Genomic DNA, 24,576 nt, shown 5'->3' on the forward strand with positions numbered 1-24,576 from the left:
TGCAGTAATATTCAGAATTAATTGTTTTTAGCAGTTTGCAAGTAATCCACAACCAGGTTCACACCGTTCATGGTGATAGACAAAGTCTCATCCATAGTGATGAATTGACGCACAAAATCCACTTTATTCTTTTTAAAACGCTCCAAATGTTGCTAAGAAAGTCGCAATCGAATGTGTTTTTGTTCCATTGTTAGCGAATGCGACACCCATTGTGCCCACAGCTGTCTAAAACCCAAAATTTCACTTAAAATATGGCTTACACTGCCTAATGAGAAAGTGCTTCTACTAGATCTCTCCCAGTCAATTGACGATCTTCCACAACCATATCCTGTATTTTGGCTATGATTTCTGGTGTTGATACGCTTTTTGGAAAAAAGATTTGGGCTAGTAGCAACGACATCGAACGACAAGAGTTATTGAACAACCTGGTATGTGTCCCAGAGGCCCTATAGTATATTGATGTTTTCGTCTTTTATTTTAATTATAAAATAATATTATTGTTTTAGTTATATTAAAGTTAATCAGTTTTAAAGTGAAAAGCATATTCCTTTAATTACGTAAGTGATAAGGAATAAATAAAGGTTTTTTATTGATGACTTTATTGGAACCGAATATTAATACCGAACCGAATATTCTTTACCAAAACGTCAATGTGTCAGATTTATCTGTGCAGACAAGCCAATGCGGTGAAACCACTCTGATTCTGTCTGATTCTTCCTCTTTAAGTGCATCAAAAGTATGAAACAAGTAATGGAAGGGTATGCTATCTCACGTCTAAACTTTTTCGAAATTGAATGTGTGAACCCAACGCCTATTGGTGACTGTTCATTTTAAGCAATCGGCCAAGCTGAGAGATATACCGGTAGGTTCTGTAATTCATTTCCGAGTAAATTTTAAGCAAATCCACTTTCAATCCGACATTCGCTGTTCTGTATTCACTATTTAATTTTTAGATTTTTGTAAAAAAAAAAATATGTGCCGAAAAATAAATTCACATGAATATATTCGGTTGTTATTGACTCAAAATTAATTGTGTGAATGTGAATTGTAAATTTGAGTGGTAAAACTATGCAGAAAAAAATGTAAATTATTATGTTATTAAAGGGGAAAACATAAGAACGCAGGGTAGAATGCAATTATTGAACTCTTGCAACATGTTACTACAGAGTGTAATAGTTTTGTTCACCTAACGATTGTATGTATCACTTAAGAATAAGTAAGATAGATATATGTATACCTGTATCTGTAACTTTAGTAAAAATAAAGATATCTTGATAAAAACGTAATGACGATTCCGTAGATGTAATCGGACCACTGTCACGCCCACAAAGCGCCATTAACCAACAACTTATAAAATGCCATGGCGGCACTAAATTAAGATATAAAAGACTATTATGGCACACGCTTTGGCAGTAGAGCTGAGAGCTAAAAATTTTTAAAATATTGGTGTGACTCAACTCTCTAACACTACTATTAAAGTTGCAACAGCCAAATTCACTCAATATAAAATCCTAAAAAAAAATAATAAAAATTATCGGTGAAAATTCAGAGAAAATCATCGCCTGATAATATTATCTCTGTGTACTAAAAAGGCTTGAATTTGGTTAATACTTCTGTGACCCCTATATACCTAATATAAAGTTTTTCGAACTTTTTTGAGTATGTGGCATTTTAATTGTATGTTTTACTGACAAAAATAGATAAAATCGGGTCATTACTACCCCCAAATCCAATATTCTAAAAAGTGGCAAAGTATATAATGTTCTATTACACACGAACTTCCGTCGGGTTATTATTCGATTAAAGAAGCTCATAAAGAGGCAAAAGGCTTTGTGAAGATAGACAACAATAACGTCAATGCGCTAAAGGGTGTTTTTTTTAGACATGTGGTTTGCAAGCAAAAATAAAACGTTATTGTATTTTAATGTTAGCGCCAAGAATTTAGCTTAATTATAATAACAAAAGTTTTAGTTTATCTTAAAAATTATTTTGGACCGTGGCGCTGCAGCGAATGGATGCACTCAATCGAGTCTTCTTCGATTCTCCGATCCACAGTAGCAATAGCGTATTCGGTGGGCATCTAATTCCCACAACAGCCGCTTCTACGCACAGGAATTGACCCGGATTTTATTCGGCCAACGGCTGTTGTTACGGTGATCTAACCCCGTTTAGATCAGTAAGTTTTAGTTTAAGTTAGTCGTCACTGGAGCAACGCCTTGCAGCAGGGTTGCTCCGTATCCTCCTGACTCGTGCTGGCATTGAGTCCAACCGGGACCTGCGGGATTTATTCCTTTGCGTTTGCGCTAAAAGCCTTCATCCAAACTCCACCTGCTCAGGCCTTGAGACACACAGGAAGTGGACCACAAGTTACGTGGTCCCATGTTGTCAACTCACAACTGCGACTTTAGCCTCTGCGGCTGTGCAACCTGCACCTAGTTCGGGCACTGCGCCGCCACTCCACCTGGCCAACGGAGGACTTTCACAGTCCATTGGAGCTTCCAACAGGCAACATGACACATTGCGGTTTGACACCCAACGAACACCACAGTGCAACAACCGCCCCTGCGGGTTCTACAGCTGCAACAAACACCACCTACAAGACACTCACAGACACCCGCGTCAAAACCGCATATCACAATTCATTTATGAACAGGGAACGTGTGTCGATAGCTGAGGTCCAAGAAACCACACTAAACTGCCGCTCAGATCTTCTGAGTTGTGCCGGTTTCAACGTTTTACGTAAAGATCGCGAGCGATATAGTAGTGATAATAAACTCTAATCGATGGAGACATCGACAGTTACATGTAGCCCTACAGGATATCACACGAATATAGGTGCACTACTTCGTGGTGAAAACCGTTTGGTACGAGGCGTCTTTAACACATTGGCATTCCTGTCTAACAAACGATCGTAGGGGGTTGGAGCTGGCGGAAAAAATTGACTATCCGACTTTTTGCACAATGAATGACGAAGCCCCCAACAGAGTTATGGGCACCTGTTATAGCTCGCCCGATATTAACATTGCTAGTGGTGGTCTGATAAATACCATAACCTGACGACAACAGGTGTGAACAACCGCACATTCGTTAACTTTAACAAAGCTAACTAGGTCGGCTTCACAGAATTTACTGAGAGCACCTTCAACGCTCCGCCCATTCCTACGGACGTATTCGTTAGCGAACGTCGATTCCTCAAGGTGATCGCAGTAGCTACTTCGCTTCATCACGGCTGGAAGAATTACGGAACTCCGCCCAAATTTTCCAGCCGATGCAGCCGTTTTAGCTAATGAGCGCGACACCTTACGCCATGCCGATACCGTGGATATCCGAATAAGGGGTCTCAATTTGGAGATTCGGCGATTGGTAAACCAGCTCTACACCTATCGTCCGATAACTCTCCTCTCCCCAGTAGTGAAGACAATTGAGGCCTTGCTACTCCCCACTTTCACTCACCTCCTGACTCTAGCAAACCACCAGCATGGATTGCGAATAGTGCAAAGTCCACCACAGCACTTAGCGTCATAAACGCGTAGATAGTTCGTGACCTTAACCAGAAACCACCCTGGGAGAGAACAGAGCTACTGCAGGACAATGAACAAACTACACTCCCTCCAGGAATAAAGAGGTGGACCATAAATTACCTAAGCGGTCGTCAATCATCCGTACTGTTTGGAAGAGAAAAAAGGGGTTCCGCAGAGTTATGTCATAGCGTTTGTATTCTATTTGTGTGCTTAGCCACTTTCAATCAATAATGCCATACCGCGCAAATATATTTGTATTTGATATTTCATATATTTTTGAAAATATGTGTTCCCTTTCTATAGCGCGAATTATTATTTTAATACATTTCTAGAGGCAACTTAGATTTTTAAAATTTAACAAAAGACTTATAGAAAAAAACCTCAATTCTTTGAACATTTTGGTAAAACAACAAAACTGAAAATATCACAAATCATATATTTATATAAGCATTTTAAATAAATGGAACTGCAATATGTTTAAACAAAATATATATTATGGTCACAAGTATATTTTCTTTTTTATATATGCAGATATATAAAACTGCCTTGCATATGTACGTATAAAAGCCCACAACTTAAGAAAAGTTTTCCCAATTGTAGCTAAAATGAAATTTTACAACTGGCATCACCACACATGTACAGTGGTGTGAACAAAATAGGAACAACCATAAGGTGTTGTGAAGTTTTAAAATGTGCCTTTTTCTTATTAAATATAATTGTTTTTAGATACAAGTATAACTTATATAATTTTTTCCTAACAGTGATTAGAATTTCCCACCATGCAAAGGTAAATAAAAACAAATATTAATGCGAACTCTAAAACCTGCAAATTATGTTTACCTCTTTTTGTTCACACAACTGTACAATACCGACATGAAGTAAACTTCCGCTCTTTCATTTGTGAACAATGTCAGTATTGCCGCAACTAGTCTGCCAGGGATAATGGGATGCCCAACTTAGCGATCTTGAACGGCATTATGGAATGTAATTGATTTTGTTCGCCACTTTTTATGCCCTTCCCTCCGTAAACTGATATTCCCCTCATCTAGCCCTCGTGTGCACTTTGCTAACTTTGCGGGCTAAAAATGTGCCCATCCCTGGTCTATGCTCCTTCACTCATACGACCGCGATTTGCTTATTGAACTTCGCCGATAAAATTCTTGCCTTGCCATAAATTCTGTTAAAAACACTTTTACTTATATTCGCATATTGTCTTTAATATTTCGGGATTTGACAACCTATTGTTGGAATCTGGCAACTCACACCTGTATCGTAAAGTTTGACATTTTTGATGTTATATATACACGTTAAGGTCGTTCAAAAGCAGTTGTTGATGCTGGAAGTAAAGAGACAATTTAATATCGTCATGTAAGCTATCGTGAGATTTGGATAAATACAGATATTAGTGGAACTAGCATGCATTCAACATTAAATAAACATTTCATTGTAGAGACAATTTTTTTCTTGTTGGAACTCACACAATTTGTCAATTGATAAAAAAAGGTTTGTCGAGAAACGTTGAAAGAATACGGTGCTTCGAAACACGTCTACGATAATGAGGCAGATGATTACGTGTGAGCTCGAAGGTAAGCAGCAGTCGAGTATAGGGGGTTCAAAATGAGTCGAATGAAATAAAAGTTGTGCGAGCACAAAGCACTTCCAAACAAATGGTTAGGTATACAAACATTTCTTTGCCTTTAAAGTAAATAGGAAAACTGGCCACCGATGACGGGTTACTCTTCGCTACCAGACGCGAGCTCTCAAATATCTGCTGAAACAATTACATTTTAGATCACTCAAAAAACCCATTTAATGAGTCATCCTCTATGTTGTTTTGACTTGGCACCGAATGACTTCTTTTTATTCCCGGATCTCGGATACTTCAATCAGAGTGGCAAAAGTGTATAGATCCTAATGAAGAATATTTTGAAAAAATTAAAGCAGTTTTCGATGATTAATATTTGTTTTTGTTCTCTAATCCCGAAATATAAAAGACAACCCTCGTATAATAATTTGTTCAATGTTTGCTTATTAACAGTGAAGTGGAGAGCTAAAGAAAATCGTATTTTGGTACTACACTATTGATCGTTTTTCTTAAAAATCTACAGTCGATGACAGAAAGAGAAGAGGACGTCTTCGCATGGTTCGAACCAATTTACCCATAAAATTTCTTCGCGATCGCATTCACAGAAATGCCCTTAGAAAACAGAAATTTATGTCAAGAGAAATGTATATACAGGGTTTGTCCGGAATGTAATAGGACTGTTTTTGTTCCGCCGCGGCTGTACTCCGGAGCGTGCGCACACCGATTCGATAGAAGGCGTTCCTAGCTAACGAAACAAGCGGCTGTTCAGTTGTCTGCGAGCACCTGGAGAATCAGGACAAACAAGTTCTATCGTCGTGTTTCTGTAAGGGTGCCTGCAGAGTGAACGCTTGAAGCCGAGCCGAGCGCATTTTCCCATTTACGCTCGAAATTCTGACTCACTGACGACCAGAAATTGCGGTGAGTGGAAATGCGCCACGAAAATGTGCGAAAGTAACCCCTACTTTTTGAATAACGTAATCACAGGAGACGAGTCATGGATCTTTGAGTGTGATCCCGATGAAAGGCAAGCAGTTTTAGATGACAGAAGGGATCCAAGCAGCATGCACCTCGGCTCTGATCGCCATTCAGAGAGTGCTTTCCGTGACGTCTTCAATGCTTGGAAGTCGCACTGGCAGCGCTGCATCGACGCAGAAGGGGCCTATTTCGAAAGGGGCCTAAGTGAAATCAATATCAAGACTTAAGCGAGATGATCTGTACATGAAAATGGTTTGAGGGTTTGTGTTAAAGCATGGCTAACTATTTCGTATAAAATTTTGTACATCACTTATTTCATAGTATATACATTAATAAATGAGATGAACTCCGTTTAAAATAACGATCTTTACTTGTAACAGAATTTACGACAGGACTAAGTATTGTATATAATAACTGATATTAATTATAATTAATAATTCTTCTTCTCCCAAGTGGGATGCTAAATGGAATTTTATGCTAGTATATTTATGAAACTGCTTGAAAATATGTGGTGAAGAATACCTGAGCATTGTCAAAATTAATACAATCAGCTCGTCCCTTTCTAAGCTCCAATACAGCGTATATAATGATTTTCCACTTCCCATTTGACTTTAAACCGTACAGGTTAGTTGAAATGTATAACATTTTAAATAAATGGGCTAGTTTCCTTGAAAATTAGGTGGTTTACCACTGAAATTTGTCTAAATCTAGTATTCCTAATATATGATCCTCTGGGTGACGTTTTCAATATAAACTCAATATATTAAATGTGTCCTCTTTGGTTCAGCTTATATCACATATTGCTCATTTAAGTATAATTTCTGTCGAAGCGAAGCAAAATATACCATATTCACGGTCACGGCCACAAAGCGCCATTAATCGAAAATCTGTAAAATGCCATAACTAAGCCGCAAATTAAAATACGAAATTATTATATAATAGAGAGGATCGCAGATGTGAGAGACAAATGTGGGCTAAATATTTTAAAAAAGCGGGAGGGTCCGATCATACATGTTGTGGGGTACTCATAAAGACTCGAATTTATCGACATCGTATAAGGTGCAACGATGTAAGGATAACATTCAGTGACGCAATGTAAAATGAAGCATTGATTGCTATTGAAGAGATAGATATGTATATATGCGTAGAACTGGGAAAATATCTGCTGATTCTAGGGGAGGTACAATCACAAAATTGCAGTAGATCAATAGATAGAGGCAGATCAGTTCATTCAGCATTTAAGCTTTAATGGCAGCTGCAGTGTGCAACATACAACAATTACTCGTGGTCACCGTGCTGAAACAGGATGAAATTATTATTTGGGATGAATATATCATGGCACAAATATTCGGTTGAAGGATATAAAAAATAACAACACACTTTGGCACCATTCTCCTTTCGGATATATTCAGACAGACACTTCCCGTTTTTTCACTCTTAACTTATGCTATGGAAATAACGATTGCTTCAAATTGTCACGACCACGGATTTTACACATGTGGCAGCTGAGTTTAAACGCGCTCAATTTCCAACTGTATTCGAATTCGTGTTAGGAGAGTAAAACGCGTGTTGACTTGGCGACAGTATAAAACAGAAGAAGGAAGTTTATTAAATAATGAACTTAGCTTCTATTCGTAATGACATCTGTAAGTCTAATAATATATACGGTGTTTCGTAAGATTATAAATGTACAATTTTCTTCTCAACACCTTCCCTAAATTGAATACTTATGTTCATAACAAAAAGGATATAGAAATGATAGTTCGTTATACAATCAGAAATGAATTTGAAACAGTAATACAATTCAGTTATCAGTAAGAGAAAAATATTTTATTAAAAATTAGATGAGAATAAATTACTTTAAGTCAAATTCAATTTGACAATTCCAAAAAAAATAATTCGTAAAAATATCGGCCATCATTTTATCGGTGCCAATATGATATAACTTAATTTGGCCATCTTCAATCTTTTCCTTGATGAATTTTGATTTGATGTCTACATGCTTCGTTCTACTTGAGTATGAGTTATTTTCAGCTATGTGTATAGCGCTCTTGTTATCGCAGAATAAAATCATAGATTTTGAAACTTTGGGCACTAACTCTTTTTCAAATCACTTAAGCCAGATTGACTCCATAGACATTAACTCGGCTTCATCTTTTGCCCAGTCAGCGTCGCAAAAACCAACGATTTTATCAGGGCTCCTCTTGTACACTAAGCCCTTGTCAAGAGTTCCCTTGAGATAGCACATGACCCACTTTACTGTAGTCCAATGTGCCTTCCCTGGATTCGTGCTGTATCGGCTTAACAAGTTGACAGCAAAACATATATCAGGGCGCGTGACCTGAGCGGCATACAGCAGACATCCAATAGCTTGCTTATAGGGAATAGTAGCCGTTTCCCTTTTTTCTTCATCATTAGTTGGGCACATCTCCGCGGGCAGCTTTTGGTTAACGTCGAGGGGTGTGCCTACAGGATTGCATTCCTCCATGCCGAAACGTCGAATTACATCGGCAATGTAGGAAGATTGGTCGATTTTCAGTGTACCTTCTTTGAGATTTTGAGCTATACGCATACCTAAAACCGATGATGCTGCACCTAGATCTTTCATTTTGAAAGTTTCAGAGAGCTTATTTTTTAGTTTGTTCAGCAGCTTTGTATCATTGGAAAGGATGACATCATCCACGTAAACAGCGACGAATAGCTTTTTTTGTCAGCGACAAGAAAATATACGCACTGGTCGACGTTGCTGCGTTGCAAGCCGAAAGTAACTAGCGTTGAATTGAGCTTTATGTTCCAGACACGACTAGATTGCTTCAGACCATATAACGATTTTCGCAGCTTGCAGACGCGACCGGATCCATCGTCAAAGCCACTTGGCTGAGTCATATAGATCTCTTCTTTAAGCTCGCCATGTAAAAAAGCACTTACAGCATCCATTTGGTAAACAGTAAGATTATATTTCACCGCAAGAGCAAGCAAAAAACGAATTGATGTATATCGCACAACTGGTGCGAATGTCTCGTCATAATCGATGTGCTGCTTCTGTTTGAATCCTTTCACCACAAGCCTGGCTTTATAACGTACAGGATCTTCGTCTGCATTTACCTTTCTTTTAAAAACCCATTTTGACGGAATGGCTTTCTTTCTCATAGGCAGGGCTGATAGTTCCCAAGTCCCGTTGATATCATGAGATTCAATTTCTTCATTCATTGCAGATTGCCAAAGTTTATGGTGTTCGCTTGCCATCGCTTCCTCCACAGTGTTTGGATCTGATGATACATATTCAGTTACGCAGAGATTATAATTTGGTCGTAACATATTCTGCAATCGCTCAGAGCGACGGACTCCTTCATGATCCAAATCTGTTATTTCTTCGCGCTCCATTGTTGATTCGTGATTCCTTTCTGTATGCGAATGGCTGCTACCTTAAGTTTCACCACTGCCATCTTCTGTTGGTAATTCTTCCATATATTCGCCCTCTGAATTGGCAACGGAAGTTGGCTCTGGTAACCATAAATTAACCGTATCTGTCTTTGTATCTATAGTCGGAGGATTTTGATTAATTTAATTTTCAATAAAAACTACATCACAGCTAACAATAATATTTCTCGCTACAGGATCATACAATCTGTATGCCTTTGATTCAGTACTGTAGCCTACGAGAACACATTCTCGAGATTTAGGTTTTAACTTACGGCGTTTTTCTTTGGCTACGTGAACCATTGCCTTACAGCCAAAGACTTTGAGGTGTTTCACGTTTGGTCTTTTTCCTGACCACAACTCTTCCGGACTCAGATTGTTACCTCTGCATGGTGTACGATTCAGTAGATATGCCGCAGTTACAGCAACCTCAACCCAGAATCTATCCTCCAAATTTGCATCTAGCAGCATGCATCTGATTTTTTCCGTTAGTGTCCGATTTAGCCTCTCTGCAACGCCATTCTGTTCGGGGGTGTAGGGTGTCGTTTTCTGATGAATAATGCCATATTTCGAAAGATATTCGTTGAACACTTCATTTATATATTCGCGACCATTGTCCGTTCGGAGAATTTTTATATATTTCGAAGATTGATTCTCCACCAGTGCTTTGAATTTTACAAATTCATCGAAGACAGCTGCTTTTGATTTAATTGGGATAACAAATACTTTTCTGGAATAGTCATCCAGAAACGTTAACAAATAGCGCGCACCAGAAAATGAGCTAACATTTAATGGACCCATTACATCACTATGTATTAGTTCCAAAGGTTGTTGAGCACGCTGCCCTTTTTCACTGTGTGACGCTCTGATCTGCTTGCCTTTTATGCAAACCACACATTTTTCGTTACCACTGGTTGTAATTTTAACACCTTCCGAAGTATTTTGGATGGCTGTGACACTTTCGCGACAGACATGACCTAAGCGCCTATGCCATAAGTTATAGCTTGCGACGCCCATCGCTGCATTATCTCGTTGCACACAGTTCAGACGATAAAGACCATTTATTTTGCTCGCAGTTCCAATTAGTTGCTTGTCCTCGTTTAATATTTTGCACCAATTGTCTTTAAAATGTAGTTCTTTCCCATTGTCTGTCATTTGGCTCACCGAAAGTAAATTCGCACACAAACTAGGAACGTACTCAGCATTTTTGATAGTTGCTTTAACATTCTTATGTTTAATAGCTAAAGAGAGTTGCACATCGCCAGTGCATTCAACATCAATTTTGTTATTGTCAACGACAATTACTCTCTTGTTTATCACGCGTTTTCTATTTGTCATGCATTCGTTGCTTTTTACCATATGTTGAGAACAGCCGGAATCGACATACCAGTCTTCATTGTTGTGCATATTAGCATAAAGCGATGAAGCAAAAAGAACCTGACTTTTTTGTTTTTGCTTGTCGTCTTTCACTATTTCCTTACGACCGTTTTAGCTTATGTGCCCTAGTTGCTTGCACGAATGACAGCGAACTTTTGAAAATGTTTTTGCCTTTGTATAAAGAGCAGTTTCGGCACTTCGCTTTGTATCAAATTTCGCATCTTGTAAAAGTAGATTTTTCACAGCGTCTACAGTGAGCGTTTTCATGGAGTTTTCGACAGCGAGCACTAGCGCTTGAAACTCATTGGGCAACCCAGTGATGCGGTTAGTTCATCATCAATTTTTAGACCTGCGTTTCTCACTTTAAATGCAGTCATTATCATTGAGTTTACATTCCCTTGCATAGTCTCGCAGTCTGACAGCTTGAGTTGTACCAATTGCTTCAACAGTTCCACCTTGCGCGTCAAACCTTTATCTTCATAGGCTTCCATGAGTGCTTCCCACGCGTCTTTAGCTGATGTTTTATCTGCAAAGTGACCGAATTTATTTGGCTCCACCAACACCGTGATTTCAGCTAGTGCTTGTTCATTAGCATCACGATCAGCCGCAGTTGTAGTGACAGGCAAACCATTCTGGACCATTTTTCAGTGGCCCTTTATGGCCAAATATGATTTTGCCTGGCATTTCCGGACATCAAAATTTTCACGACCGCGAAGTCGTTCGACGGGTACCGAAAACACGTTCGACATTTTTTAAATTGAAAAATATATTCCAAATCAAAAATCAATATATTTAATAAAACACAGAACCTTTTTCTCCTTCTGTTAGGAGAGTAAAACGCGTGTTGACTTGGCGACAGTATAAAACAGAAGAAGGAAGTGTATTAAATAATGAACTTAGCTTCTATTCGTAATGACATCTGTAAGTCTAATAATATACAGGGTGTTTCGTAAGATTATAAATGTACAATTTTCTTCTCAACAATTCCCAATGACGAGGAATAACGTTGTCCGTTTGTGGCTTTGAACATGGCTCAGGTATACTTGAAAATTTTCAAGGAATGCTCTGAATAAACAACTCACGCAGTGACCGACTAATTCTTCATAAAGTTTGTTAGAAAAACAAAAACCATATGAAGTACATTGGAGTTCGGGCTAGTATCCGCCCCATTTTTTATCTATTTTTGCCAATACCACATACTAATAAAATGGTACTCCACATACCTTCACTAACATTTGGAGCAAAGACAGCCGCGTCCTTGAAAATCCTGGTGTTATCCATTTTATGCACAATGATAAACTGTTATAAATAAAACAACAAAAAGTCAACTATAGGTACTGGGCACAGTGATCGGTATTGTATGGAATCAGCGGCCAAAAATACTTTCACTGCCTATATAAAAGTTAAACTTTTGCCAAAGCTTTTTTTCCTCTCCCGTTTGCCACTCCGCCACCACCCGATGGTAACGAATTTTAATTAATTATATTAAATTGAAAAAGTTGATAAACGAAAAAAGGAATTTTTTGAATATTATTTAACTAAATCGAAAACTGATTTTAATAAAATTGATTTAATTTTGCATGATAGTTTTCTTTGACTGGCGGTGAAAGAATCTAAGCTCAAAAGTAATCGGTTTAGCAAGTCCTGTTTTGTAGCGACCCGTTAGTTCTTATGTGTATGATGAAGTCAATTCATTTTAACGTCCTTATTGCTTGACTCAGCAGATTCTTATGAGAGCTCTCCAATTGAAACTGATGCATATTGAATAACATCGGAAGAGTGTATTAAAATTTAATGGACGGACGAAGGAAGATAATACCAGGAATATTTCGAAGTTAATTCCTTTGCAGGATCTAGCGCAAATCTAGTGCATTTAGGGTTTATTAAACTGATTCCTTTTGAATTTGAATTCGAACAGGACGGCAATAGCGGGTGGACGAAGGTCTGCAGTTTTTCCAAATTGGTTCCATCATTTTGCGATTTTATTATTAGTTATACAAGAACATATGTCGTGACAAATAAATTATTGTCTTCTAAATTATTATTTTCAAATTTCTGCTTATATTCCCTCTGCCTCCAAAGCCACATATTCCTATAGATAATAGGTAATTAGAGGATTCATTCCGTTCATTAATTATATTTGTGACGCAATGTGGTCCAATAATTTTTTTATCTCAACTTCAACATCAGATTGTGAGATCTTTATCCTGCAAAACTGTTTTTCCTTTAAAATATTATCATAGCAGGGTAAAAAGTTGATATCAAGTTTTTTGTTAACGCAGCTTCTAATAAGTTGATACTGAAGCTTGGTTAAATTTGCTTCGGTGATAAGAGATATTACTTCATACATTTTCTAAACACCAAAATTCAAAAATATAATATTTTATATAGGCGTGAAAGTTTACACCAATATGATGTGCCTAAATAAAAGTACATATAAAACAAACATTTGATAAAAGTGAGAAAATGATAAAATGAAAACCAAAGCTCAAATATGTATATATATGTATGATGCAAAAAACAGTAAAATATACACGAATATACATACACGTAAATACAAAAAATTATAAAAAACAACCCACAAAAAATCGCATGTCTGGTAGAATAACATGAATAACAAAGAGAGTTGCAGCTGAAATCAAAAGCATAGACTTAGAAAACATTAACTAATAATATATAAACAAACTTGATTTATTGAGGGCGAGACAGGGATCATAATTTTTTGTATACCAGAAGCCGATGTATAAAGAAAAACATACCACTCAAAATGGCCCTTATAAAACAATTATTTTAAAATAATAAAACAACATATTATTATATAAAAACCACTTTGTTATATAACATATACCTTTAGTATCAATACTCATTTCAATGTATGGGGGTGAAACACGATTCTAAATTAATAATAATAATTTTTAAACTATTTTCACTGCACTGTCCGCGTGTTTCTATTGTCTCAATTTTCTCGCTTTTCGTAGCCCTTGCGGATGGGATAGAGCAGAAATGCATTTAACGTTAGTTTTATTGGTGTTTTAAGAAATAGCTTTGATACAAAAAGTGGTAAATTTCAAACTTTTATTTTTGGCCTATGAAATCGACTGGGGTGCAAATATTTGGTTTATTGGGATTTGGACAAATACATATATTACATTAATTTTAATTTTCGTATTGTAATATAGGAATATCAGAAGAAAGTCGCATATATGTGAAATCATCAAAACGTGGGTGGTGCCACGCCCATCGTCCAATTTTTACCCCGGTTTCTATAAAGCCCCCTCTTACCATCACTGGTGTAATATTTTTGGAGCTGTTTCGATGCTGTTGCATGATGCTTATTCGACCGCTCGCTTTCACATATCAAAAGGTATTTTCGGATCGACGATTGCGGAATATTTAGTAGTGGATTGATTGAATGGCGTACGCAAGGTACTGCAGCAATTTCGTTAAAAAATATCCATATAGTAGCGTTACAGCCGGTTTGGTTATTCCACTGTTTGATGCGGTTATAGGTGATCAATAAATTCAGAAACTTTCGGGAAATTTGTTCCCTTGTTTGATTAAAGTCCGGCTGAACTTTTCTGCAACTTGGCCCCACAGAAATTACTTTTTTTCTCCCTTCTTTCATGTCAAGCCGGACTCTCACTAGCAAAACAATTTATATTAAATACAAAGCCCAAATATATAACCAAAAATCACTACTTAGGATCCGGGATCTTTTAGATTATAATTATATTATACTAATCAAACCCGAATTGAATTAAATAAACAGTTAAAATTTACCCAAAATGTATATTTATTAAACCCAATTAAATTTAAAAAACCGAACCGATTCAATTGAATTTTAGCCAAAATAAACTGCAAATAATATTTCTTTGATGCGAGTTTCACGCGTTTTTGCGCAATAGCTGTGATAAAGCGGTTTTTTCGAACTTTCGATTTTGCTGCAGATGACAGATATTCAGGATGTTGTGGAATCCAAGACTGAATTGCTTAGCTGTCAGAATTGCAAACCAATTCTGATTTTCAATGGTGTCACAGAATCTGTTTGGATTTTCGTCATATACATACATACATACGCAAAACCAATATTCGAATCAGCTGTTTACTAATATGACAATATGTGATGCATTTGGAAGCAATCCTATTAAAGTTTTTAATGAGTTCCGAATTAAAGAAAGGTTTCTTCTTGCTTTGTTTCTGATAGCAAATCCGATAAAATTGGTTTCATTTACACCCAAAACCCATACAAATTCTGTTTCGAATATCAAACCAATGATATCTGAATTCATGACACTTCCTACTTTTTTTGATCGGTTTCAATTCTAATTCCGCAACTATCAGATTCCACAACACCCCTGATTCCTTTTTCCAACAGTTTGCATTAAGCCTACCGCGTAGTTTGATTTACCGAAAAAGCTCTATATCTCTGTCATATTTAGATATTGATTTATCACACTTTAAGTACTTTTTAACAGTAACATTATACGGGGAGTGGTTGGGGTTATCTTCCGATTTCTATTAGCCTGAGCGAATTTGGTTATAATAGCTTGCATTGATTAGGAAATAGGTACATTAAATATCTTAGGAGGACTGGGCTACCCCCTCTTTTAAATGTTTATTTTTTTAGCTTTCAGTTGCCTTTTACTACTTTTGCCAATTTACAGTTCCATAGCATTATTTAGCGCTTAGTTATGGCACTTCACAGATTTCGATGGTATGTTTGTGAGCATGGTAGGGACCCGATTACGACCCTGTCCATTTTTACGCAAGTTGTAGCGGGGACAGTCTGATGGACGGCCAGGCAGATATACGAATTTCTACTCGCCTCGCCATCCTTACCATTTATATATATACATACATAACTGTTAGGTGAACAAAACTATTATACTCTTTAGTAGTTTTCGATGGATTTTAAGTCGAGTGTTAAGGAAATCAGTCTTTGGTCGGGAGGTGTGGTAGGGCGTCCCATCATGTATTGGGTTGTTGGAGGGTTCAGTGTTGCCAAGTATGGTACAAAAACATGTAGAAGTACATTGATGTACTGCTCACTATTCATCGTTCCCTCAACAAAATGAATTGGTTCAGGACCTTCATCCGATATGCAGCTTCAAATCATTACACTGGTGGGATGTTTTACCATTTTTTGGATGCAGTTCTCCGCATAACGTTCACACGGTCTTCGTCGCACAAATTGATTGGCTTCTGTTACTGCTTCTTGTAGGAATTCGCCAGTGAAGATAATCTTTGTAAGGAGAAAATCATGTTAATTAGTAGGGTAACTTTGAATGGGGAACTTTCATAACTTTTTATCTTTCGATTTCTTCCACTACGCCACTCAATTTATCTCTGATGAGTTAGAAGTCACAAATGCTAACTCCAAGTGAAGTCAACATGTCAATATGATTTCGTATTTCCCGCTAATTGCAACGGAACAATTTGACACGTAGTAACATATAGTGCAGTGCACTGCCCACTTAATGCTTAGGCACTGGAAAAAATTCAAATTATTCGCCTAACAAATTTTCCCAGAACGTTATTCGTAAATTTGTACATATATATATCATGTTTCTAATGGGTTGGCGGGGTACTGTATATTAATCATATTTGTTTTATTTTTTTAGGTGTTGGTGTTTTCGAGTCACGGCAACAGCGTCCAAATTCAATTGACCTTCGTAACATCTCCAATTCTGAACTATCAAGTGGTGATTATTATAGCTCTCATGCACAAACTACTACTTCTAATATTTCGGCCATGGTAACTAATGCTGTTAATCAAAAAACAGTCTCCCCGGGTGAAAATGAAAATGGTATTGTATCAATGCATTCAATGCAGCGCGCTGAACACTCCTTGCACGCGGAACATGTGTGTGATGATGAAATATTTAGCGAAAATCAAAACTTTTGTGAACAGTCTGGTTTTTTCATTTCTGAGGGAATCGGCACATCAGGAATAAATTCACGGATGAAAACTCGGCCTTCTCAACCTCCACCAGCTCCACCATCAAACGGTAGCAGAAATGAGACGCCTGTATCTTCTAATGCTAATACCCCAACACGTATCCGGAATTTGCCGAATAACAGAGATATATTGCCACCACCACCACCAATCCCCGAAGGTGTTATTAATATAACCCCACCTAGAACACACTCGGTTGGGAACGGAAATACTTCAACAGGAATTTCTCTTCAATTGCCGAAGAACAAATCAAGTATTTTATTGCACCTAGATAACAACAACTTCACTAATTCAAATCTGACTAATATGTCACGACCTCCTATTTATCAAGATTTGGGTTTATCACCACAGGCAGAACACCAGGTTAGTATGCTCAATCATGGTTAATTCATACATGCATATTTACATTAAAATTTCTGATTCAATCTATCGATATTAATTGGTTTGGTCCAAAATCCAGCAAAGCTTTGTTCATTGTCATGAAGCAATTTTTTATTCTTTAGATAAAATCTTCGAATTTAAATATGTTAATGCAAAACGTCTTCAAACTTTATAATACTACATTTGGAAACACTTTAATATGTGTTATTTCAACTACATACCAGCGAACATTATACATTTTCGTAATTTTAAAGAAATAAAATATGTGAAATATTTGGGATAGTTTGCAAAATAATATTAAAGGAAAAGTCAAATATTAAACAGCATTCATTACTCTAATTTTTGGTATCAAATTTTAATATTAAAAAACTTTAAAGTAAATTGAATGATATGATATACAAACATACAGTAAAAAAGTGGTCAAAATAGGAGTTACTCTTCATTAGGCGGGTAATGCTGAATTTGGTTTTGCTACGTTTGAATAATTTTTATTCAATAATTGGTTTAAGCTGGGCAAAGAACTACATAAGCAAGAAAATACTAAGAGTTGAATGTAATAAGTTGCTCCAATAAACATGTAATTATGTATGTTTTTGGTTTTTTTTTGTCTTGCGTCACATGAACACGCCAAGTTTCACATTTTCTCTTCACAACAGCTTGACGAGATTGGTTCTCGTACGAACAGCGCGCAACAACAAACAATTTTTCATTGTACGTGAACGCAACACTACCAATGCAAATAAGAAAAAAATGGTTTAAATTTGCTAAAGAATATATTGATAAACTGGTTTCATTTTGGTCTTTCGCTCACCTAAAGTGCCCTGGAGACGATCGATTGCGTCAAACACTTTAAGTGTGTTGGTGTCGTCGGCTGCACGTACACTACACCGACCTGTTGTCGGCTCTGTTTGATGAAAATCAAAAATTTTTGATATTTCTATTTGACGGACGATAATTTGATCGTCTCCACTCATGTTTGACAAGCATGAGCTCATTTGCAGTGAAGATTTCAAGCTGAGAGCATATGTACATATACGGACGCAAAAAAGTGAAGTGAATTGAAATTGAATAATAAAATAAAATAATATAAATAAAATAAAATAAAGTAAAATTAAATAAATAAAATAAAGTAAAATAAAATAAAATTAATAAAGTAAAATCAATTTTTCGTCCACTCCGCCTTTTTCTTTTTCATTTTTTTTTTCATAAGAATTGCAGCACATGCCAATAATAGATGATCATCATCCGACGATCATCCGAACGGATATGATGACCGTTCGTTACGAGCTCAAAACTAAACTCATGTTTGACGTGTTAATTTGAACGTTTGCGGGCAACACACAATTGAACATCACTAACACATATGCACTGTTTGACGCAATTATTTGATCATCTCCAGGGCACTTAAGTGTAGAGGCGTGCCAATACAAAAGTGTAAGAAAATAACCTTATACCTACTGTCAAACATGGATGGGAAAACAGCCTGGTTTGCGGGTGCATGGCTGCATATCACGTTGATAATTTGTCGTTTATAACATACATCGTATCTATTTCGCGAATAGTTTCCATATAACTGCAAGCAACTCCAAATAGCATCACAATCACTCGACATATAATATAAAACACAATATTTCGTCCAAGGACACGTTTATGGCTCTTTAAGTGAATGGTCCGAAATTGTAAAGTATGACATCAATATGCTAGTAAAAAAGAATGCATCGCCGTTTGCAAGCAATAATTAAAACTAAAGTGGGACCCACAAAATTTTAAAATTTTCATATGTTTTCTCTACCAAACATTTTTCAATTTACTTTCGTTTTTTTGCCAAAATGAAATCAATCGATTTGATATTTTTTTATTATTATACAAAATGTTGCTATAAAGTATAATAGTTTTGTTTACCTAAAACTAATCGAGATAGATACAGCAAGGGCAGATCCAAAAATAGTTTTTATGGGGAGAAATAAACATTTACTTGAAACATGAAAATTATTATATTAAATACAGTAGTCTTTATACAATTTAATATCATAGTGGAAATATTTCAAATCGACCTTGTAATATGAAATCCTATTAAACTGAAAAACACATTATAAATCGTAGATGTGCGGGTGACATACTTCATTACAATGTATAATATTCGTTTATTAAATAGAAAAATTTCACAAAACAGAACGATGGGGGTCAAGTTTTGAGAATCTTTCGAGAACTTCTTCTGCACTCTGACTTCAATCTCATGATGCGTATTCAGCAATGCCAGACCGTTCAATCTGCATATCTTGAAGCATGTTCGTCCTCAGCCCCGTTTTCATACGGCGAAGTGTCGAAAAAGAGCTTCAGAGCTCACATTCGTCACAGAGAAGTGTATATAATATGCAAAGAAAATCATAATTTATGAGGTATCGATCTCCATCAGAGTTCTTCAACGTAGTCAGTATCTCGTTATCTTTTGACTTTTGCTTCTGCCCCTAATGGCACTGCCAGTGATCAAGTTCACCTTTGAGCTTCAAACGTCGCCCGACGTTGTTGTTATCAAAATGCTCTTTGAATCTACTGTGAGCGTCAAAAATAAGTAAACAGCAATTCTATCAATATTAAAGTGTTTACCACAACGCAGTTTTTAATACAATAATAAAAAGTTTTATTATAGAATTCAAGGCTTATATTATACGAGTTATCGTCCCTACTAGAATCATGAAAAAATGTTGAAAAATGTAAAAGAAATTAAGGGGCACACCTAGTGTGAAATTTTCAAAAAATAGATTTTCTTTTTTTTTCATATTTCGATAAAATAACGTACAAAATTTCAAATCGATATCTGAAACAGTTTTTGAGTTACAGCCATTTAAAAGGGCAGTAGTAGTAGTAGTAGTAGTAAAACAATCGAATCGCATTTTTCGAATTTGCTGATCCTATCAAATTTTTTTTGCATCTTCTCTGTATAGTTTTCCATAAGATGACCCTCCAGTTTGATCTAATCAAAAATCGAATTTTGGCAGGCCAAAAACGACCATAATTTTGGGTGGAATTTAACTTTTTTTTCAACATGCCGCCATGTTGTAAATTTTTGATTTTTTTATTAGCCCGAGGGTCATCGTACAGACAATATGTTTTAGTTTAACGAGAACTTTTTTTTTTTTAAGTTGTATCAACAGAGAAAGCTGCAATCATGGCAGCAGTGGAACACCTTTTTTTTAGCGCCGCCCGAGATCGCTTGTCATTTCAAAAATATTTAATATTTTCTTTAAAAAATTTTTTTGTGTACTCTTAAAACATGCATAAATATATCAAATTTTAAAACGATTGGGTAGTTTTTTTTGTTCCCAAAAAATGCCTTTTTTTGCGCTGTCACACTAGGTGTGCCTCTTAACGTTTTTTTTTAATTTTTCCACATGTTTCTGTACATAAATTTTGTCATAACATTGTCAATAAATTAAAAAAAAAAATATAGGGACCTTAGCCAGACGTTTTGTGAACATTAAATAAAAAATTAAGCAACTCGTGTGTATTATTATTTTTGAGCCTTTTTCGAAACCTTCCAATGGTAAAGTGGGTTTCTACATTAATTCTAAGAGTATAAGGGAACAGAACATTCAAAAATTTGATAAAAGATTACCCTACTGACTCCTTAAGCGTCGTTTGCACTGAATTTGGGACGAAATTCGAGAAGAAAATGTGCGTGCCGTCTGTACAAGTACACAAAACCGTCTGAGGCTTTTAAAAGAAGTGAAGGCAAACGATTTGAATTAAAACATATAGTTAAACTATTAAATAAGACAAGTCAACGTTATAAAAATTTGTGAAGTTGAGCGCTAACTCCGGGATCTGCAAGGAGGTTTTATAGGAATTGGTAGGCGTGGCACCGCGCACCTTTAGGTGAAATCGCGTATCTCCTGATCTGCTCGCATAATTTCAACCAAATTCAATAGGAAACAATGCAAAAACGGCCGACTTTATACTACAACCACGCCTACCTCCCATATTTCACCATTTTAAATTCAATCTGATTTTTTCACTTCCATTATAAAAATCAAGCACCAATGAATATATCGGGATAAAACTTTGCACCAATAGTACGTTTAAGGCATTCCATTTCGAGTCTAAATATTATCAAAATCGAACATAACTGTTGAAGTCCTCAGATAAAGAAAATGTGAAACCCCGTGAATATAAATGACTTTTCAACCTACTATATTGTAGTCGAAAAAGTATTTTCGTATTTTGTCAATAAATGTCGTTGCAGTTGTATTCTCCAGTGCTGCCAATCACATTATGTCGTAGCATATATTGTTGGAAAGGTGAGACTTTTAGCTTAAATTAACCAAAAATAATAAATATAATAAATGTTGAAATTTTTGTATAAAAAGAAGAATGCCGCGCAGGCCACCAATGAAATTTGTGAAGTTTACGGAGACGATGCTGTATCAGTTTGTGAAGCACAGCAATGGTTCGCTCGCTTCTGTTCTGGAAATTTCGATGTGAAATATACAAAAGTTCATTATAAATAAAAAAAAAAAAAAATTGATGTTTGAATAGAAAAAACGACTTTTTCGATTACCTAAAATAGCACCACACACACACAATTGAAATTCGAACACAATCATTCCTAATAGTGCTACGTCTGTTTGTCGTTATTTCAATAGACTTGGACTACACCTACATATACATTGAATTTCTTCCTTCTTTTGACCCATTCCTAGAAGAGCATATTCGAAAATTCGGCAATAAATGATCTGGCAGTACGAGTTACTTATCAAAATCTATCTACGAAGAATTTTTATTTATACAGCTTTTATCAGAAAAATTATGTTCTATCATAGTTCAAGAAGTCAAATCAGCGAAATATTATGCGATTATTTTATATTCCACACCTGATACATCTCATGTCGACCAACTTTCGTTTGTTATCAGATACGTGCAAAAAGATGGAACGCCTGGTGAAGATTTGCTAATTGCTGTATTATCGATTCTTGAGTTTTTTGATCTTGATCTCACCGATTGTCGAAGTCAGTCATATGATAACGCTAACAATGTATCAGGAATTTATTCAGGTTTACAGGCAATAATTCATGAAATTAATGATCCTGCAGAACATGCTCCTTGTGCTGATCATTCTATGAATTTAGCTGGAGTTCACGCAGTAGAATGCGCGCCAGAAGCTGCTTCTTTCTTTAATACTGTAGGTACAAACTTTATTCTAACTTCTCTACTGCAAGGGAAGTTTTACAATTTTATACTGGAAAAAGAATTGCGTTACAATCTTTATCTGCAACCAGATGGTCAGCTCGTTATGAAGCTGTTCATGTACTTAATCAACATTTCGACAAAATAGTCGAGACTTTGAATTTATTATTATTGAAGAAAATATGGAAGAAAATGCAATTACAAGACAAGAAGCTAAAAGTTTATGAATTCAATTGGAGCGACTTGAAACAGCATTTATGCAGATATGTACTTTGGCATTTTTTACTCTCACCATTCAATGCTGTTAGTCAAAGGTTGCAGAAAGTTGATTTTAGCATTGCTGACGTGATCGACGATTATCGGTGGTTTGATCAAAGTTGTTGCTGATACGAGAAATGAATTCTAAATCTATGAAAAAACTGATTTAAATATTTCAGAGATAAAAGAATATAAAACGACAGTTTCTAGAAAAAGAAAGAGAAAATTCCATGCCGATATGTATGCATCGAATCAGATGTACTTCAATGTTTAGATTGTGAAGATTTAATCGACAAATTTGCAATTCAAAAAGTCACGCGTGTTTGCCTTTGAAAGAAATTATTTTAATACAATTATTAGTCAAGCTCAGTGCACAATTTGTAGTTTCATATGTAGTTGTTTCCACACCTGTCAAAACGTATTTAATATATTATTCATTATAATTTTATATAGTACAGTTTCCATTATTAATATATTATTTGAATTTTCCAGCATTCTAAACAAAAGTTGGCTAATGTTGCACCACCGCCACCTCCACCGCCACCACCACTATCACAAAATGAATATATATCTCAAGGCTCTATAGTGGACTTAACTTCTACTATAAATGGAGGCATTATTAAAAGAATTTCTGAAGAAACAATTGACAAGAAAAAGCACTTGCCCCCTTCATATGATTCCCGGACAGATCTCATGAAAGCGATTCGGGATGGTAAAATGCATATATCTTTAGGTATTTGTTATTATTAATTGATATTTTTGATTTAGGCATTACTCTTAGAAAAGTTGAGAAGTGTGAGCAAAAGGAAATCGAAAGGAACACGGCTTTACATGATGTAGCTTCTATTTTGGCTAGACGGGTTGCCATTGAACTTTCCGAATCGGAGGAATCAGATTCTGATGATGATAGTGAAGGATGGATGGAATCAACTGAAAACTCAGCATAATTTTTTATATTACATTTATTCGTATAATCAGAATATAACAAAGACAATTAAATTTGCGAGTAAGCTATGTGCTCGATTCAGTAATTATTCGTATATGTAATTTCTATTTTAAAACATTTTCGTTAAATTATACGTCATAAATTATATCTATGGAAAAATCTTTTAATAAAGTTTCAATTTCAATATTATCACGCATTTAAACTAAGTAAGTATATTTTATTAAAATTGGAAGTAGGCATAATAATATTAGTATATGTATATGTAGCAAGTTGTTATAATGTCACGTGCCCAAAAAGTACTTAAGTTGTTACCCCTCACGCCCCCTTATTGGAAAGAGGAAGGATCGAACTTTTTAATAAACCCCCCTATAGGGAGGCCTTTGAAAATGACCAAAAATCAGTGTTTTTGCTCATTTTTCCATACAAACTGAAACCAATGCATCCCAGCCAAGATTTTTGTATAGACAAGAAATCAAAATAAAGAAAACCAAAATGTTTCCGTGCAATGTATATACATATTTAATTGCATCTATTAATGATACAAAGGGATCCGGGGTGACCGAAGTACTTTCGTGTAGTACTCCTTTCAGCGTTGGCGGCCTTCGGCCGCGCTTCAAAAAAAATAACCCCGGTCGGTCCAACACCGGGGTGTATCAAGTGCTGAACACAATACGACAACAGACGACAAACGACTTCTGTCAAATATTAAAATACACACGTTCTTATGGACACTGTTATTTTGACGACGACACGACTAGGCCGACGGTTGTCGTTCTCGCAAACTTCAATATTCTCTTATATTTGCCAACGACAGTAGGACGACAGTAGAATGGAAGATAGAGAGATGAGGAAGAGTGGTAATGCCACTAATATGTAAAATGTAAAATTATTCACAGCTCTTACAAACTTGACGTTATTTTACAAATAAAAGCATAAAATAGCTCTATTATAGCTCTATTTTACCATTTGTAAT

At 36.0% G+C, this 24,576-nt stretch overlaps 1 protein-coding gene across 1 annotated transcript in view; it reads left to right on the top strand.

Annotated features, from left to right (window-relative positions):
* LOC105225604 (wiskott-Aldrich syndrome protein family member 3) overlaps nucleotides 1–23,809 on the top strand; it is a 77,450-nt gene extending 53,641 nt beyond the window's left edge. The window contains exons 3-5 of the mRNA XM_049462549.1: nucleotides 16,500–17,197; nucleotides 23,150–23,369; nucleotides 23,426–23,809. Of these exons, the coding sequence (XP_049318506.1) occupies nucleotides 16,500–17,197; nucleotides 23,150–23,369; nucleotides 23,426–23,604 (1,097 nt within the window). The 3' untranslated portion in view covers nucleotides 23,605–23,809. The remainder of the gene's footprint in view (nucleotides 1–16,499; nucleotides 17,198–23,149; nucleotides 23,370–23,425) is intronic.
* Nucleotides 23,810–24,576: the final 767 nt, after the last annotated feature.

The sequence above is a fragment of the Bactrocera dorsalis genome, chromosome 1 (assembly GCF_023373825.1).
Source record: "Bactrocera dorsalis isolate Fly_Bdor chromosome 1, ASM2337382v1, whole genome shotgun sequence".
NCBI lineage: Eukaryota > Metazoa > Arthropoda > Insecta > Diptera > Tephritidae > Bactrocera > Bactrocera dorsalis.